The sequence below is a fragment of the Chrysemys picta genome, chromosome 14 (genome assembly GCF_011386835.1).
Source record: "Chrysemys picta bellii isolate R12L10 chromosome 14, ASM1138683v2, whole genome shotgun sequence".
In the NCBI taxonomy this organism is placed as follows: domain Eukaryota; kingdom Metazoa; phylum Chordata; order Testudines; family Emydidae; genus Chrysemys; species Chrysemys picta.
In genome coordinates this window covers 1,528,239-1,546,007 of record NC_088804.1, presented here as the reverse complement: position 1 = coordinate 1,546,007, position 17,769 = coordinate 1,528,239, and the positions used below count along the sequence as shown (strand labels likewise).

The window sequence follows — 17,769 nt, the reverse complement described above, 5'->3', positions numbered from 1 at the left end:
GGGGACACTAGACCCTGGCCCCTCCCCTGCTGTCCCCCCACTCCCGCATCCATGCGGGCCACACTCTGGGTGGCGGGGTTGCGTGCTGCAGCCAAGCAGCGCGGCAGCGTGTTTGGCTCCGGCCGGGTGGCGTGGCTTCCAGACATGCTGCTCTGAGCAGCTTGGTAAGGGGGCCAGGGGATTGAATAAGGGGCGGGGGGTCCAAGGGAGCGGTCAGGGAACAGGGAGCAGTTGGATGGGGCGGAGGTTCTGCGGGGCAGTCAGGAGACGGGGGGGAGAGGGTTGGATAAGCATGGGAGTCCCAGGGAGGCCTGTCAGGGGGTGGGGGTGTGGATAGGGTCAGGGGACGGGGGGGTTGGATAGGTGTGGGGTCCCATGGGGCCTGTCAAGGGGCGGAGGTGTGGATAGGGGTCAGAGCAGTCAGGGGACTGGGAGCAGGGGGGTTGGATAGAGGGTGGGATTCCAGGGGCGGTTAAGGGTGGGGGGTCCCGAGAGGGGGTGGTTAGGGGACAAGGAGCAGGGGGGGTTGGATGGGTCAGGGTTCTGAGGGGGGCAGTCAGGGGGCGGGAAGTTGGAGGGGTCAGATGGGGGCGGGGGCCAGGCTGTTTGGGGAGGCACAGCCTTCCCTACCTGGCCCTCCATACAGTTTTACAACCCCAATGTGGCCCTCGGGCCAAACAGTTTGCCGACCCCCTGCTACAGGATTGAGGATATTAGGGATTTGTCTACACATACACTTGCACAAATCTACTTGTTTAGTTAAGTCCCTTTGTGGACAATCCTAGATGCAGTTAGAAATGGCTTATAGCATCCACACAGAGGTTTGCACAGGTTTAGCTAAACGGTGCAAATTTGTGCAGGCAGGCCTGAGTCTACATCCTAGCGTCCTTTACATACGCACACAAATAAATCTAACGTCCTCTCCCAACTCAATAATTCATCATCTAGACCCCACCCTAGACTCTGCCTTAAGTACAGATTGCTGAAGGTTTGGCAAGATGACTCTGGGGATTTAATATAGTAAATGAAGGATCATAAACTCAGGATATATCTACAGAGGGATAAAAGCCCCACAGTATGGCTGCAGTTAGCCCAGGTCAGCTGACTTGAGCTCACAGGGATCAGGCTGCAGGGCTAAAAATTGCTGTGTAGACGTTCAGGCTTGGGCTGGAACCCAAGCTCTAGGACCCTCCACTCTCACAGGGTCCCAAAGCCTGAAAACCTACACAGCAATTTTTCAGCCCCACCGCCCGAACCAGCTGACCTGAACCAGCCACAGGTTTTTTAATCCCTGTGTAGACAAACAAAGGAGCAGCTCCTTTGTTTATGTTGGAGTTTGTTCAGAAGTTGGAGTGAGAGATCTTAAATAAACTGGGAGGCCAGCAAGATCATCATGATGGCAGTGAGAAAGTTTAGTGTGGAAGAGAAAGAGAAGACTCAAGTATAGTTTGAAAACTAAAGTTGTTACTTTTCTTGCCCTACGTGAGGCATTTAGGCTTTTAAGAATGGCCTATAAAGTTCCACTGGGTAGAGTAGAGCTCACAATATGGAATTCCCTGGGGGCCTGTGAAGAAAGGCAAAGCCAATGGTTTGACTTAGGTCTCATCATTGATGTGCAGTGTTAGCAGCTCTGATGCTGGGAGAAAGTAAGATGATGGAAAGATCACACAAAGAAAGATACTGTGGGTACACAAGTCCCATATAGTTCTGAGGTTTTAGTTTCAGTATGCTTTAATAAAGAGAAAATCAAATTCTTACCTGCCCTGTTCCAGTAAGACTATATCCTTCCATCCTAGCTTGGAGAGGTGGTATGCAACGGATGTGCCCACAATTCCACCACCACAGATTACCACCTGTGCCTGAGCTGGCAGAGAAATGGGAGGAGGCTCTGCCGCAGATGTGGTCATGTGCTGGGAGCTGGACGGGCTTCTCCATCTTGGGCTGGCTGTCCGCCACCGGACATCTGACAGTAACCGAAGAAACATCCCAACGGGTGTTAGTCAGCTTTCTCGAGACACCACCTAAACACGTTAAGATGCTAGCTCACTGGAAGAAAGGAAAAAGCAACAGAGATTATTATTACCACTTATCATAGAACAGTGGTTCTCAAACTTTTGTACCGGTGACCCCTTTGACATAGCAAGCCTCTTGAGTGCGACCCCCCCCTTATAAATTAAAAACACTTTTAAAATATATTTAACACCATTATAAATGCTGAAGGCAAAACGGGGTTTGGGGTGGAGGCTGACAGCTCGCGACCTCGTGACCCCCTGAGGGGTTTTGAGCCCCCGTTTGAGAACCCCTGTCACAGAACATGTGTGCAAAGCTGTTCTTGGAAACTCAGGGGTGAGGAGGAGGGTGGTGACTGGGACAATGTAATATATGATGTGTGATAAGGTATCTGAAAGCCTCTATACTGACAACTTGGAATCTTTAAATGCTGATGGGTGAATAAGTAGGAAAACAGCTTGTGCAGACTTTGAGAGTTCTCGAAGAACAGCCTTGCTACTGAAAGGAACTAGACAGATCAGGAGACTTATAATGAGACCCAGAGTTTCTCTCTTCTGAATTTGGCTTAGCTCAGTAATAAGGAAGAAAACAAGATAAAGTTTTGACATATAACAGGACGTCTGTTCCAGGTGACAGGAGCTGCAGAGACACATCACCTGCATATTGGTGCACATAACAAAATTCATGTGGTGGGGTGGGGCGGGGCCGGGCCAAGGGGTTTGGAGTGCGGGAGGGGGCTCAAGGCTGGGGCAGAGGATTGGGGTTCGAGAGGGTGAGGGCTCCGGCTGGGGGTACAGGGTCTGGGTTGGTGCCAGGGATGAGGGGCTCAGGGCTGGGTCAGAGGGTTGGGGGGTGAGGGGTGAGGGCTCCAGCTGGGGGTGCAGGCTCGGGGGGGTGGGGGGGGAGACTGGGGATGAGGAGTTTGGGTGCAGTGGGGCTCCCCGGGGCTACGGTGGGGAGGACTCCCCCCACAGCAGCTCTCTCCCCCACAGCAGCACCTGGGCGGGGGGAGAGGGGTGCCTGTCCCCTGGCCACGGCAGGTCAGAGCTGAGCTAGGGCCGAGAGAAGGGCGCCTGTCCCCCAGCCACGGCAGGTTTGGGGCAGGCTGGCTCGGGGCCGGGGCACCTGTCCCCCATCTGCGGCAGGGTCAGGGCCAGGCTGGGTCGGGTCGGGGCACCTGTCCCCCGTCCGTGGCAGGTCAGGGGGAAGGGCGCCGCAGCAGATCCGGGGCTTGGGGAAAAGCATCTCTCCCCACTGCAGCCCTGAGCACCTGCACAGCGTTTAATAGGCAGCTGTGCAGCCGCATAGCTTAGAGGGAACTTAGCCCCCAGCCTGTATTTAGTAATAATATCTGGTTCTTATTATACTGCAATCATAGTTTATGTACAAATACCACACCCCACAACTCAGTGTTGACATAGCAGAGCAACTGATGCAGAAAAACAGGCAGTGACATACTATTTCTTGGTTACAGGTCTCTAGTAGGAGAAAAGGAAACAGGGACCAGCACTTAACAGCAGTAACTCGCACACAGGAAACTATGTTTACAAAGTTAGCTTTTTAATATCACCATGACTGCTGCACAGTCACTGTATGAACAAAAAGTGAAAGTGCCTGCCCCTGAGCTTACAATCTCATTTTAGACATGTCTGACAAAAGTGGAATCCAATGGAGTTTGAATTTTAATGTGAGTTGGGCACCTACCTTAGATTTCTTTGAAGACCCAGCCATTATTACTACCTCAATCATGAGCACATGCTATAAATCACAAAAATGTATGGCTAAAAGGAGCCTGAAGAGGTCATGAAGTCCATCTCTCTGTGCTGAGGCAGAAGTAAATTCAGGTAGATCACCTCTGCCAGGTGTTTGTCTAACCTGTTCTTCAAAACCTCCAACGAGAGAGATTCCACAAGCTTCCTGGGTAACTTGTTCCAATGCTTAACTATCCCTATAGTTTAAAAAAAAAAAATCCTAATACCTAACCTAAATCTCTCTTGCTGCAAACTACGCTAATTACTTCTTGTCCCACACTTGGTGCACATGGAGATCAATTGGCCACCATCCTCTTCATAGCAGCCCTTAATGTATCTGAAAACTGTTAACGGGTTCCCCACACTCCCCTGCCTTTGCATCTCTACACTAAACATACCCAACTCTTTCAACCTGTCCTCTTAGGTCATGTTCTCTAAAGGGTTCTTTTTACTGCTCTCTTCTGGACTCTCGCCAATTTGTTCATATCTTTCTTAGTGTAGTACCCAGACTTGGCCACACCTGAGGCCTCACCAGTGCCAAGAAGAGTGGAGCTACCACTTCCCATCTCTCACACCTGTAAATAGACTTTCTAAAGTGACATTTGTTTTTTTCTTTGCAACAGCATTACTGTTGCCTCCTATTCGATTTGTGATCCCCTCTAACCTCAGAGCCTTTTCAGCACTACTACCGCCTAGCCAGTTACCCCATTTTGTAGTTGGCCGTTTGATTTTTCCCTCTCAGGGGCAGCACTTTGCACTTGTCAATACTAAGTTTCATCTCATTGATTTTAGATCCATTCTCCATTCCGACCCTGACCCTGACCCTGTCTGACAGAGCGTTTGCCACCCCTCGCCGCCGGAGGTCACGCTCTCCAGTCCGCTACCCACGGCCCGGAGCCAGCCCCAGCCGCGCACGGGCCCGGGCACCGCAAGGCCGCGGGACACGGACTGGGCCCGGGCAGGTCCCAGCAGAGGCGGGCGGGCGGGGCAGCCCCACCCCGGGCCGGTGCCAGGTGGGAGGGGTCACCGCGCCAGGGGGAGCGCTGGGCGGGGGCGGGGCGCTGTCCGCCTCCTGCGGGGGGAGGGGGAGGGGGATCATTGCCTCACCTGCCCCAAGCTTTGCCCGCGCACGACCTCCCGCACTTTACGGCTCTCACCCACAGTACGACAGCTGAGCACGGCCCTACGCGTGCGTCACGGCGCGGACCAATCAGGAGCCATCCCCGTCTCCCCCCCCCCTCCCGCGTCCCACGTGGGTTTGTTGCTGTCGGGGGCCGGCACGTGCTGGGGGCGGTGAGAAGGGCGGAGCTGCGCGTCCCGCGTGCAGCTTGCGGGAGGGTCCTGGGCTTGCGCTTTAAATGCACGAGGGGGGCGGGGCCTGCGACGGGGGAAGCTGTGCTCGTGCCCTGGGCAACGCTGGGCCCGAAGGGGTTAAGGGCGGCGCGTGCCCGGCCTGGGTCACAGCCCGCTGCCGGCGCTCTGCGAGCGGGAGCCGGGCTCGCCCCCAGGGCAGACTCGTGCCGCCAGCGCCCGCCCCCGGAGACGGACCCGCCCAGGCAGCAGCAAGGGGGCGTCCAGCCAAACCGTGGCTAGTCCCCAGGCCGAGAGAGGCACCGCGTTCACCGGGGGGGCAACTGTCTAATCGCACAAAACCGAGCCCCCTGCCCCACCCCCGCTTGCTCCAGCCCCATCCCTGGGCCCGGTGTGGGAGGGCTCCAGCTGGGGGGCAGGCCCTGGGGTGCAGGGGGCAGGAGAGGGCTCGGGGCTGGGGCAGGATGGTGGTGTACAGGTAGGGTGACCAGATGTCCCGATTTTATAGGGACAGTCCTGATTTTTGGCTCTTTTTCTTATATAGGCTCCTATTACCTCCCTCACCCCGTCCCGCTTTTTCACATTTGCTGTCTGGTCACCCTCTGTACGGGGGGGTGAGGACTGTGGGTGCAGGCTCTGGGTGGGGCCAGGGCAGAGGCGTTTGGGATGTAGGAGGAGGCTCCAAGCTAGGGCCGAGGGGTTTGAGATACAGGAGGTAACATTAATACCAACATTTTTATCACAGATGGGTGTTTACAAATATCTTTACGATACCACATCCTCTGTTCAGGTAACATAGTCTGAGGTTAGTTTGTTCATTACGCATGGTGTCCTTTGTCTCTCTCCCCTGTAATCAGTCACTGGCTTTTCTTTCACTCCAGTGTTCCCTTCTCCGGGGGCTCTTAATTTAATCATGTTTCTGGCATTTTGATAGCTCAGGGACTGGCAAGATCACTGGGATCCTGTACAGTAATTGGGCCTTTGGGGAGCAGTCTCCCAACCCCAGGCTTATGAAGTAAATCCAGCTCCTGTTTTAGGGTTCCCTTGTATTTCTCCCTCCCAGCACTGAGTTCTTCCCTGACCCCTAGAGGGCTGTGATCTGTGCTCTCTAGGCTAGATGGGTTTACCCTTCAAATCAGATGCACCTTTTCCATAACTGCTCCCTGTCTCTCACCATCCTGGGGGAAAGCACCCCCTCTCTGTCAGCTGGGTCATCTGTATTCTGGCAAACTACGCCCTGGCAATTTCCTGGTCCCAACTCCTCTACTGTCACAGGCATTAGAGCTGCATCTTGATGTAGAAAGAGACAGTTACTTTCCAAAAACTTATCAGAAATAGCATCCTGAAAAACAGGGACCTGGATTGGGGTACCCTCTGCCACCCCTTTCTCTGTCCCTGAGAAGTCAGCTGTGTGACTGCTCCCCTCCAGGAGGTCAGTTACACAGTTCCTTCTCAAAAGCTGGGTCACAGGCTAAGTGCCTGAGTGCACAGATGCAGACCTAGGGCATAACTGGACACTGCAAGATGGAGGTTCCTAGGGTTGTGTCTGGGACCGGAGATATTGGCTAGTATCATTCGGTTGCACGATCCAAGGAGCAGTTTACATGACAGATGCTGTGTGTGAACAGCCCAGGCATGGGGGTTCTCACAGCAGAGCAGGGTAAGGCTGGCTCCCAGAGTCAAGGTTTGGAGTGACTTAGCAGATCACCTGTCCAGATAACATCAGAGGGGAATGTTACAACAGCCCGATCAGCCACCAGGGTTGCTTTTCGACCAGGTGTTTCGGTCAAAAACTGGACGCCTGGCAACCCTACACCTACAGCCTCATAGATTCATAGATTATAGGACTGTAAGGGACCTCGAGAGGTCATAGAGTCCAGTCCCCTGCCCGCATGGCAGGACCAAATATTGTCTAGACCATCCCTGATAGACATTTATCTAACCTACTCTTAAATATCTCCAGAGATGGAGATTCCACAACCTCCCTAGGCAATTTGTTCCAGTGTTTAACCACCCTGACAGTTAGGAACTTTTTCCTAATGTCCAACCTAGACCTCCCTTGCTGCAGTTTAAACCCATTGTTTCTGGTTCTATCCTTAGAGGCTAAGGTGAACAAGTTCTCTCCCTCCTCCTTATGACACCCTTTTAGATACCTGTAAACTGCTATCATGTCCCCTCTCAGTCTTCTCTTTTCCAAACTAAACAAACCCAATTCTTTCAGCCTTCCTTCATAGGTCATGTTCTCAAGACCTTTAATCATTCTTGTTGCTCTTCTTTGGACCCTTTCCAATTTCTCCACATCTTTTTTAAAATGCGGCGCCCAGAACTGGACACAATACTCCAGCTGAGGCCTAACCAGAGCAGAGTAGAGCGGAAGAATGACTTCTCGTGTCTTGCTCACAACACACCTGTTAATACATCCCAGAATCATGTTTGCTTTTTTTGCAACAGCATCACACTGTTGACTCATATTTAGCTTGTGGTCCACTATAACCCCTAGATCCCTTTCTGCTGTACTCCTACCTAGACAGTCTTTTCCCATTCTGTATGTGTGAAATTGATTTTTTCTTCCTAAGTGGAGCACTTTGCATTTGTCTTTGTTAAACTTCATCCTGTTTAACTCAGACCATTTCTCCAATTTGTCCAGATCATTTTGAATTATGACCCTGTCCTCCAAAGTAGTTGCAATCCCTCCCAGTTTGGTATCATCCGCAAACTTAATAAGCGTACTTTCTATGCCAATATCTAAGTCGTTGATGAAGATATTGAACAGAGCCGGTCCCAAAACAGACCCCTGCGGTACCCCACTCGTTACGCCTTTCCAGCAGGATTGGGAACCATTAATAACAACTCTCTGAGTACGGTTATCCAGCCAGTTATGCACCCACCTTATAGTAGCCCCATCTAAATTGTATTTGCCTAGTTTATCGATAAGAATATCATGCGAGACCGTATCAAATGCCTTATTAAAGTCTAGGTATACCACATCCACCGCTTCACCCTTATCCACAAGGCTCGTTATCCTATCAAAGAAAGCTATCAGATTGGTTTGACACGATTTGTTCTTCACAAATCCATGCTGGCTGTTCCCTATCACCTTACCACCTTCCAAGTGTTTGCAGATGATTTCCTTAATTACTTGCTCCATTATCTTCCCTGGCACAGAAGTTAAACTAACTGGTCTGTAGTTTCCTGGGTTGTTTTTATTTCCCTTTTTATAGATGGGCACTATATTTGCCCTTTTCCAGTCTTCTGGAATCTCTCCCGTCTCCCATGACTTTCCAAAGATAATAGCTAGAGGCTCAGATACCTCCTCTATTAGCTCCTTGAGTATTCTAGGATGCATTTCATCAGGCCCGGGTGACTTGCAGGCATCTAACTTGTCTAAGTGATTTTTAACTTGTTCTTTTTTTATTTTATCCGCTAAACCTACCCCCTTCCCATTAGTATTCACTATGTTAGGCATTCCTTCAGACTTCTCGGTGAAGACCGAAACAAAGAAGTCATTAAGCATCTCTGCCATTTCCAAGTTTCCTGTTACTGTTTCTCCCTCTTCACTAAGCAGTGGGCCTACCCTGTCTTTGGTCTTCCTCTTGCTTCTAATGTATTGATAAAAAGTCTTCTTGTTTCCTTTTATTCCCGTAGCTAGTTTGAGCTCATTTTGTGCCTTTGCCTTTCTAATCTTGCCCCTGCATTCCTGTGTTGTTTGCCTATATTCATCCTTTGTAATCTGTCCTAGTTTCCATTTTTTATATGACTCCTTTTTATTTTTTAGATCGTGCAAGATCTCGTGGTTAAGCCAAGGTGGTCTTTTGCCACATTTTCTATCTTTCCTAACCAGCGGAATAGCTTGCTTTTGGGCCCTTAATAGTGTCCCTTTGAAAAACTGCCAACTCTCCTCAGTTGTTTTTCCCCTCAGTCTTGATTCCCATGGGACCTTACCTATCAGCTCTCGGAGCTTCCCAAAATCTGCCTTCCTGAAATCCATTGTCTCTATTTTGCTGTTCTCCCTTCTACCCTTCCTTAGAATTGCAAACTCTATGATTTCATGATCACTTTCACCCAGGCTGCCTTCTACTTTCACATTCTCAACGAGTTCCTCCCTATTTGTTAAAATCAAGTCTAGAACAGCTTCCCCCCTAGTAGCTTTTTCAACCTTCTGAAATAAAAAGTTGTCTCCAATGCAGTCCAAGAATTTGTTGGATAGTCTGTGCCCCGCTGTGTTATTTTCCTAACATATATCCGGATAGTTGAAGTCCCCCATCACCACCAAATCTTGGGCTTTGGATGATTTTGTTAGTTGCTTGAAAAAAGCCTCATCCACCTCTTCCACCTGGTTAGGTGGCCTGTAGTAGACTCCTAGCATGACATCTCCCTTGTTTTTTGCCCCTTTAAGCCTAACCCAGAGACTCTCAACACTTCCGTCTCCTATGTCCATCTCTACCTCAGTCCAAGTGTGTACATTTTTAATATATAAGGCAACACCTCCTCCCTTTTCCCCGTCTATCCTTCCTGAGCAAGCTGTACCCATCCACACCAACATTCCAATCATGTGTATTATCCCACCAAGTTTCAGTGATGCCAACAATGTCATAGTTGTATTTATTTATTAGCACTTCCAGTTCTTCCTGCTTATTCCCCATACTTCTCGCATTTGTATATAGGCATCTAAGATACTGGTTTGATCTTTCCTCCCAGTTTTGTCCTGACTCTCCTTTCTCTCTGCCAATATAGCCCACACTCCCTCTTGTTTCCGACCCATCTCCCCGGTCTCCATATTCCCCACTTACCTGTGGGCTTTGCTCACCTGTCCCCGTCGAATCTAGTTTAAAGCCCTCCTCACTAGGTTAGCCAGTCTGTGTCCGAATAGGGTCTTTCCTCTCCTCGAAAGGTGAACGCCATCTCTGCCTAGCAGTCCTTCCTCGAATAGCATCCCGTGGTCTAGGAAGCCAAAGCCCTCCTGGCGACACCATCTTCGCAGCCAGGCATTCACCTCCATGATGCATCTGTCTCTGCCCGGGCCCCTACCTTTGACAGGAAGAATCGAAGAGAATACCACCTGCGCTCCAAACTCCTTCACCCATACTCCCAGAGCCCTGTAGTCACTCTTGATCCGCTCAGTGTCACACCGCGCAGTATCATTTGTGCCCACATGGATGAGTAGCATGGGGTAGTAGTCAGAGGGCTGGATAATCCTCGACAATGCCTCCGTAACGTCTCGGATACGGGCCCCCGGCAGGCAGCATACCTCCCGAGATGAAATGTCAGGGCGACAGATGGGTGCCTCCATCCCCCTCAGCAGAGAGTCTCTGACCACCACTACCCTACGTTTCCTATTCGCAGTGGTGGCTTGGGGGAGACTTGCACGAAGACCCACCAGACACAAGGGGCCAAGAGACTCTTGGGCCTGGACCTAATGTGACATCCTCCAACTACTGAGTTCACATCCTGGTTTATCCCAAAAGACATGAGACAAAGGCCTGGTCCCCACTAAGCCCCCACTTCGGACTAAGGTACGCAAATTCAGCTACGTTAATAACGTAGCTGAATTCAAAGTACCTTAGTCTGAACTTACCGCGGGTCCAGATGCGGCAGGGAGGCTCCCCCGTCGATGCCGCGTACTCCTCTCGCCGAGCTGGAGTACCGGCGTCGACGGCGAGCACTTCCGGGATCGATCCGGGATCGATTTATCGCGTCTTAACCAGACGCGATAAATTGATCCCAGAACATCGATTGCCTGCCGCCGGACCCTCCGGTAAGTGAAGACGTACCCCAAATGTGCCTTGGGCAGAGGACCCAGTCACAATGCAAAGGGGACCACTAGCAAACCTGGATGGCAGGTCAGATGACTAGAGAAAAACCTGCAATACCCTACCCAGCCACAAGGTGGGGGCACTGGCTGGTGAGTCACTGTCACACTACACACACAAAAATTACATTAAAAGAACACAGCTTACAAAGTTAGAAAACACTGGAATTAAGGTTGCCTGTAAAACCTTAACTCAGCCCCTTTGTGCATATGCATTCTGATGCGATCTCTAATTACACAATTGTGCTATTTTATCCACAGGATCCCTGCCTTGTTCAGCACATAGATGGACTGTGTTCACTGAATGAGCAACTATTCAATATTTTATTTCCTTCTCATTGTTCAATATGTGGCCCCATGCCTTATTTACTACTCATTATTCAAACCCTGCTCTGAAGACAGAATTATTAATTTCCTCATGGCCTTTTCTGTTGGACTCATCAGCACTGCGTCTGCTTCACAAGTATTAACCAATTTATTTTCAAAACACAAAGATGAAGGGGTGGTATCCCCATTTTACTGATGGGGAACCAAGGCACAAAAAAAGATTAAGGTCAAAAGTAACTGCTAATTTTGGGTTTCCGATTTGAGGCACCTGTGACCTAAGTCAGTGGTTCTCAACCAGGGGTACACGTATCCTGGGGGTACGCAGAGGTCTTCCGGGGGTACATCAACTCATCGAGATATTTGCCTAATGTTACTACAGGCTACATAAAAAGCATTAGCAAAGTCAGTACAAACTAAAATTTCTAACAATAACTTGTTTATACTGCTCTATGTACACTAAAATGTAAGTACAATATTTATATTCCAATAGATTTATTTTATTATAGGGCTGTCAAATTATTAAAAAAATTAAGCGCATGATTAATCGGACTGTTAAACAATAATAGAAAACCATTTATTTAAATATTTTGGATGTTTTTTACGTTTTCAAATATATTGATTTCAGTTACTACACAGAATACAAAGTGTACAGTGCTCACTTTATATTTATTTTTATTACAAATATTTGCATTGTAAAAAACAAAAGAAATAGTATTTTTCAATTCACCAAGTACAAGTACTATAGTGCAATCTCTATCATGAAAGTTGAACTGACATAGAATTATGTACAAAAAATAACTGCATTCAAAAATAAAACAATGTAAAACTTTAGAGCCTACAAGTCCACTCAGTCCTATTTCTTGTTCAACCAAACTCTCATACAAACAAGTTTGTTTACATTTGAAGGAGATAATGCTGCCTGCTTCTTTTTCCCAATGTCACCTGAAAGTGAGAACAGGCGTTCGCATGGCACTGTTGTAAGCGGCGTCTCAAGATATTTACATGCCAGATGCGCTAAATATTCATATGTCTCTTCATGCTTCATCCACCATTTCAGAGAACAGGCTGCTGACAGGTTCTGCTCGATAACAATCCAAAGCAGCGTAGACCGACACATGTTCGTTTTCATAATCTGAGTCAGATGCCACCAGCAGAAGGTTGATTTTCTTTTTTGGTGGTTTGGTTCTGTAGTTTCTGCATCAGAGTGTTGCTCTTTTACGACTTCTGAAAGCATGCTCCACACCTCGTCCCTCTCAGATTTTGGACAACACTTCAGATTCTTAAACCTTGAGTCGAATGCTGTAGCTATTTTTAGAAATCTCACATTGGTACCTTCTTTGCATTCTGTCAAATCTGCAGTGAAAGTGTTCTTAAAATGAACATGTGCTAGGTCATCATTCGAGACTGCTATAACATGAAATATATGGCAGAATGCAGGTAAAACAGAGCAGGGGACATACAATTCTCCCCCAAGGAATTCAGTCACAAATTTAATTAACACATTATTTTTTTAACGATCATCATCTGCATGTCCCCTGGAATGGTGGCTGAAGCATGAAGGGGCATAAGAATGTTTAGCATGTCTGGCACATACCTGGCAATGCATGCTACAAAAGTGCCATTTGAATGCCTGTTCTCACTTTCTGGTGACATTGTAAATAAGAAATGGGCAACATTATCTTCCGCAAATGTAAACAAACTTGTTTGCTTTAGCAATTGGCTGAACAAGAAGCAGGACTGAGTGGACTTGTAGGCTCTAAAGTTGTACATTGTTTTGTTTTTGAGTGCAATTATATAACAAAAAAGTCTACATTTGTAAGTTGCATTTTATGATAAAGAGATTGCAATTGTATGAGGTGAACTGAAAAATACTATTTCTTCTATCATTTTTACAGTGCAAATATTTGTATTAAAAATAATATAAAGTGAGCACTGTACACTTTGTATTCTGTGATGTAATTTAAATCAATATATTTGAAAACATCCAAAAACATTTAATACATTTCAATTGGTATTCTATTGTTTAACAGTGTGATTAAAACTGCGATTGACAGCCCTATTTCATTATATGGTAACAATGAGAAAGTCAGCAATTTTTCAGTAGGAGTGTGCTGTGACACTTTTGTATTTTTATGTCCAAATTTGTAAGCAAGTCATGTTTAAGTGAGGTGAACCTTTGGGGTACATAAGACCAATCATACTTCTGAAAGAGGTACGGTAGCCTGGAAAGGTAGAGAGCCACTGACCTAAGTTTTCAGAGTACATAGCATTACATAGTGTAACCCCCACACCTCCTGGGTGTGGTGCTCTGTCCCATCTAGTGACACTGAGACCACTTAGAGAGAGAGAGAAAACGAGTCTGGTACAGCCTTCGCTACCAGCCAGTTGCTCATGCAGGAGAGGCTCATGCACTAAGCTCCAGAGGTTTGGCGGCGTTACAATAGCACTTTACGTGACCAGAGCCCAGCTCCCATTGATTTCAGTTGCAGCTGTGAGTGCTCAGCACTTCTGCAAATCAGACTCCAGGGTCTCAAATCAGGCACCCAGGAAATGAGGCGCATACAAGTAGTGACCACCTGTGAAAAATTTGGTGTAACTCCTCCCGATGAGCCTTCCTCTGATTTAAACTCCTGGTTCTCTCTCTCCCTTTCCTCACAATCTCCCACCCTCATCCTTGGTGACTTCAACATGATGACCCATCTGACCCCTTAGCTGCACATTTCCTCACCCTCATATCTTCATTTGACCTGCAGCCCTGGTTCAACTCTCACACTCACCAAAAAGGCAATTTGCTTTACTTGGTCTTCACTATATACTACTCTCTCTCTGCTTGAACCAAAGCCGATCAGAAGGAAGACTTACAAAAAGCAATGACAAGGCCATGGGAGACACCCTTAAACTCCTGTGGACAAGGGTGACAGGGTTAAGGCAACTCCCCTCGCCTCATTTGCATCGGAGATGGGACAGGGAGGCATATCCATTACCATACAGAAGGAAGAACGGAGATTCCTCCAAGGCAAGAACTGCACAGAACTCTGGGACCAGAAAAGCAGGGAAACACTGCATGATGGGGAATCTCTGCTCCAGATGTTGATGAACCCATGCCTGAACACACCCAGCTCAGTAGTTATCAGACCAATTCTAGTAAAATCCTTTATTGGTATCCAAAATACTGAAGCTGCCTAATTGCATTGTGAGCACCCTCGAAGGAGCATCACCCATAGCCAGAAATGAGCAGTTTTTAATTGTCTAGCCTGAACAGAACAACTTTGGTTTACTCCCTTGAGCCATCAGTTTACCCATAAACAAATCTAGTGTTCTCGCTTGAACCATTGTTCTTTCCCTACAAAAACCCCTACCCTGCTCAAGTGTTCTGATGCCTGAATCCAAAATCTGCATCAGTTCCACTGGGACTTCATCTTCTCCTGACCGATCACGCTGGGGGCTCTGCCTGTCTCCAGCACTCCGGACCCTCAGCTATCACCACCACCCAGGACTCCCGATTGATTCAAGCTTCGTGGAGTGGTGAGAACCCAGCTCTCTCTCTCGCTCTCTCTATAGCCTTCTGACCCTGACTTGTGTGATCAGTTATAGTTTTCTAAACTTGACTTTTATAATCAAATTTAAGCTGGATTTAATATTGTAACTGTTTTGTTTGTTCGGCTCCCCTATTGTTATTACCTGGCAATAAATAACTTTCATGGTTAAGCTGGTTGCATCTCTCTCTCTCTCTCTCTCTTTCTCCCCCCTCGTGAGTGTTTTTTTGGCTTCCTCATTCATTTTGCAGCAACGCTCCTTGTACCTAAGCTAAAGACCCCTGCAGCGCCGAAAAATCCTGTGGGGTTTGCTCATCAAGTGGGTTACTACCAGAACAATTGTAACGTGAAAGTGGGGACAGGGACGTGCTGAACCTAGGACAAATGAGGGTGGCAGCTTGGAAGTGCTGCTCAACCCAGACTACTGAATCCAGGGACATCTAAGGGGCAGCTTGGGAGTGTTGATTAACCCGGTCCTCTCAGATGTGCTCTGTTAGAGAGAGAGAGTGAGAGTGTGTGTGTGTGTGTTCGTCTGATTCTGGGGCTGGAAGAACCCAGCCCTCGGGAACCTAGGTCCTGCAGGATAGCTCCATTGGGATGAGACTTGCAGAAGGGAGAATTAGAGCTCCATATGAGAACACAAGTAACACAAGCAATACATTGATAGAATTACAGAATCCCGCCCGCCCCCCCAAGAGTAGCCCTAATCAATGAGCCTACCCCAAAGTAACAGGCAAATTGGTAGCAACTCCCAGCCACATTTTCTCCACCTTTGACTCACTCCTCACCCCTCCCCTACTCCTGATTTCTCTTCTCTCTCGTCACAGGAACGACAGTCATAGTTCAGGGAAACTGCACCTGTATTCCCCACTCCAGGGTCCAAAGCAAAGAAATCATTTAGAGTCTATGGGTATGTCTACACAGCAATTAGACACCCAGGGTTGGTCTGTGCCAGCTGACTTGGGCTAAGGGGCTGTTTAATCGCAGTGTAGACGTTCAGGCTTGGGCCGGAGACCAGGATCTAAAACCCTGTGAGGTGGGAGGGTTCCAGAGTTCAGGTTGCAGCCAAAGCCCATTTGCACCGCAATTAAACAGCCCCTTAAGCCAGAGCCCCACGAGCACGTCAGCTCGCACGAACCAGCCCCGGGTGTCTAATTGGAGCATAGACATACCTTACACCACCCACTGGGACAGATACCTTGGATGTGGCTTTACCTACCACACTACAGTCCGGCTGGCGTAGTTCCTCCAACTCGAGCTGATGTTGTCAAGCTTGGTCCTGCTGGAGACTTCTCCGCCCCAAGCCGATTTTGACAATCCTTCTCTTCTCGCTTGTGCTGGCTCTGTTGCTCCTGGTCTGCTATCTCCAGCTGTATCCTTCACTTGGTTTGCCTGTGGATCTGTCCACAATCACAGCCTCAGTGATGCATTCAAGTGAGACGGAACGTGGTTGCTGCTTCTGTCAGCCTCTTCCCTGTTTCTTTCCAGAATCCAGGGAGTTGGTTCCAAGATTTTCCTCACTGCTGGACTCTGCCAGTGGACTGGAAGTTCCCTGAAAACTTGGACCATTATTCCTCTTCTAGTCATTAGAATACAGCAAATCTACTAGTTGTGTCTTTGTCCAGCCCTCAGGGTTGAGCTGCCTTTCTTTGCATAGCTCTACTAGCCATTTTTTCATGAGCTGTTCATAATTCACTTCCCCCCCCCACATCTCTTCATCATTCCTTTCCCAAAAAGACTTTCTCTGTGCTTTTCCCTTCTACACTACTTGCTTGCACTGTTGATGGCACTTAAGCAATTAACACTATTATAGATCCCACCATCGCCACCATGTGTGTCACAGTTCAGGGCAACTGCACCTCTATTTTCCCACACACATACATCCCTGTGGTCCAGCAAGGGCACCCACTGTCAGGCTTCCAGCACTGCAGCCATTACCTCTCTTGAGCAGACACACGCATCTCCCTCCTGACCAGGGTATTTCCAGGCTGCACAGTTCTCTCCCTACACTGTATTCCCCAACAAGTCAGACTGCCTAAGCAGGCCTTCTTTGCCCTCTCAAAGGCTATAAAGAATGTAATTGGCACAGTTAAACTACCACACAATTCTTTCTAAGCAAGCACATTTATTAAGCTGAAAACATTTATTAAGAACAAGCTTACTAGAGATCACCCCCCAACTACAATAAAGGTTCAGGCAGGTGAACAGTCCAAAAACCCACCAGGGGTTCTTCTGCGGTTCATAGCACCTTTTTCTCAGAACAAGAACCCCCAGGAATCTAAATTATTCCTTTATACAGTTTTGGGGGTCTTTGATTTTGTTCTAAACCTGTTCGCATCTAATAAGCAGCACACACATTTAAGCTTAAGTGCTGGTTTTTAAGCACAGAGAGAATAGGAGAAATCTTTTAGCATCACCCAAACAGAGAAAGTTCTTCAGCCGGGGCCCAAAAGTCCTTGCTGACTGGGTGAAGACACATGCAGTGAAAAACCAGTCAGGCTGAAGAGATTTTGCACTGCACCAACTGCCCTTCCGGCTTCTCTCCCCTGCCTCTTTCTGCTCCTTGGGGAGGATGACAGCATGCACTCACTCTGGATGCTTTGCTGCTTTCACTAGGCTGGTATAGTTAAAGCAGCAAAACCACCCCTAGCAGGGGCGCAGTTTTATCAGTATAAAAGTGCAGGGAAGCGAAAGGAGCTAGAACAGAGGTTCTCATAACAAATTTTTCAGTGGCTGCACTGATACTTTTTCCTAAAATACTTTAACAACTTTAGGAAAAATAAATATGCTCGTATAGACATCCAAATCATTGCAATTTAGTTGTGTAGGGTTTTTTTGGTATGCGAAATAATAATGTTGTGAAAAGTGATATTTGCATGTTTGTTAATATAACTTTTCACAGCAAGCCCCAGGACAAATTAAGCCCTGGATGGTGGGATTGGAGGGGAAATCAGTGGGGGCAAAGGGGGTCTAGATGCGGGCCAAGGAAGGCAGCAGGGTCCAGGGGCAATGAGAGGGGGGAATG

General features: G+C 48.1%; 1 protein-coding gene across 13 annotated transcripts in view; it reads right to left on the bottom strand.

The window, feature by feature from the left end:
- PDPR (pyruvate dehydrogenase phosphatase regulatory subunit) overlaps positions 1-17,769 on the bottom strand; it is a 99,732-nt gene that overhangs the window by 75,206 nt on the left and 6,757 nt on the right. For 5 of the 13 annotated variants that reach the window (XR_010592642.1, XR_010592643.1, XM_005279469.4 and 2 more), the window contains exons 1-2: positions 4,869-5,006; positions 1,759-2,046 (exon numbers count right to left, since the gene is read on the bottom strand). Coding sequence is in view for 6 of the 13 variants with exons in the window: in XM_005279469.4 (XP_005279526.1) it covers positions 1,759-1,985 (227 nt within the window). In the remaining 7 variants the exon portion in view is untranslated. Of the gene's footprint in view, positions 1-1,758; positions 2,047-3,714; positions 4,788-4,868; positions 5,007-15,963; positions 16,145-17,769 lie in introns of those variants that run through there. The other 8 variants (XM_065567459.1, XM_065567462.1, XM_065567461.1 and 5 more) reach the window with 6 other exon arrangements.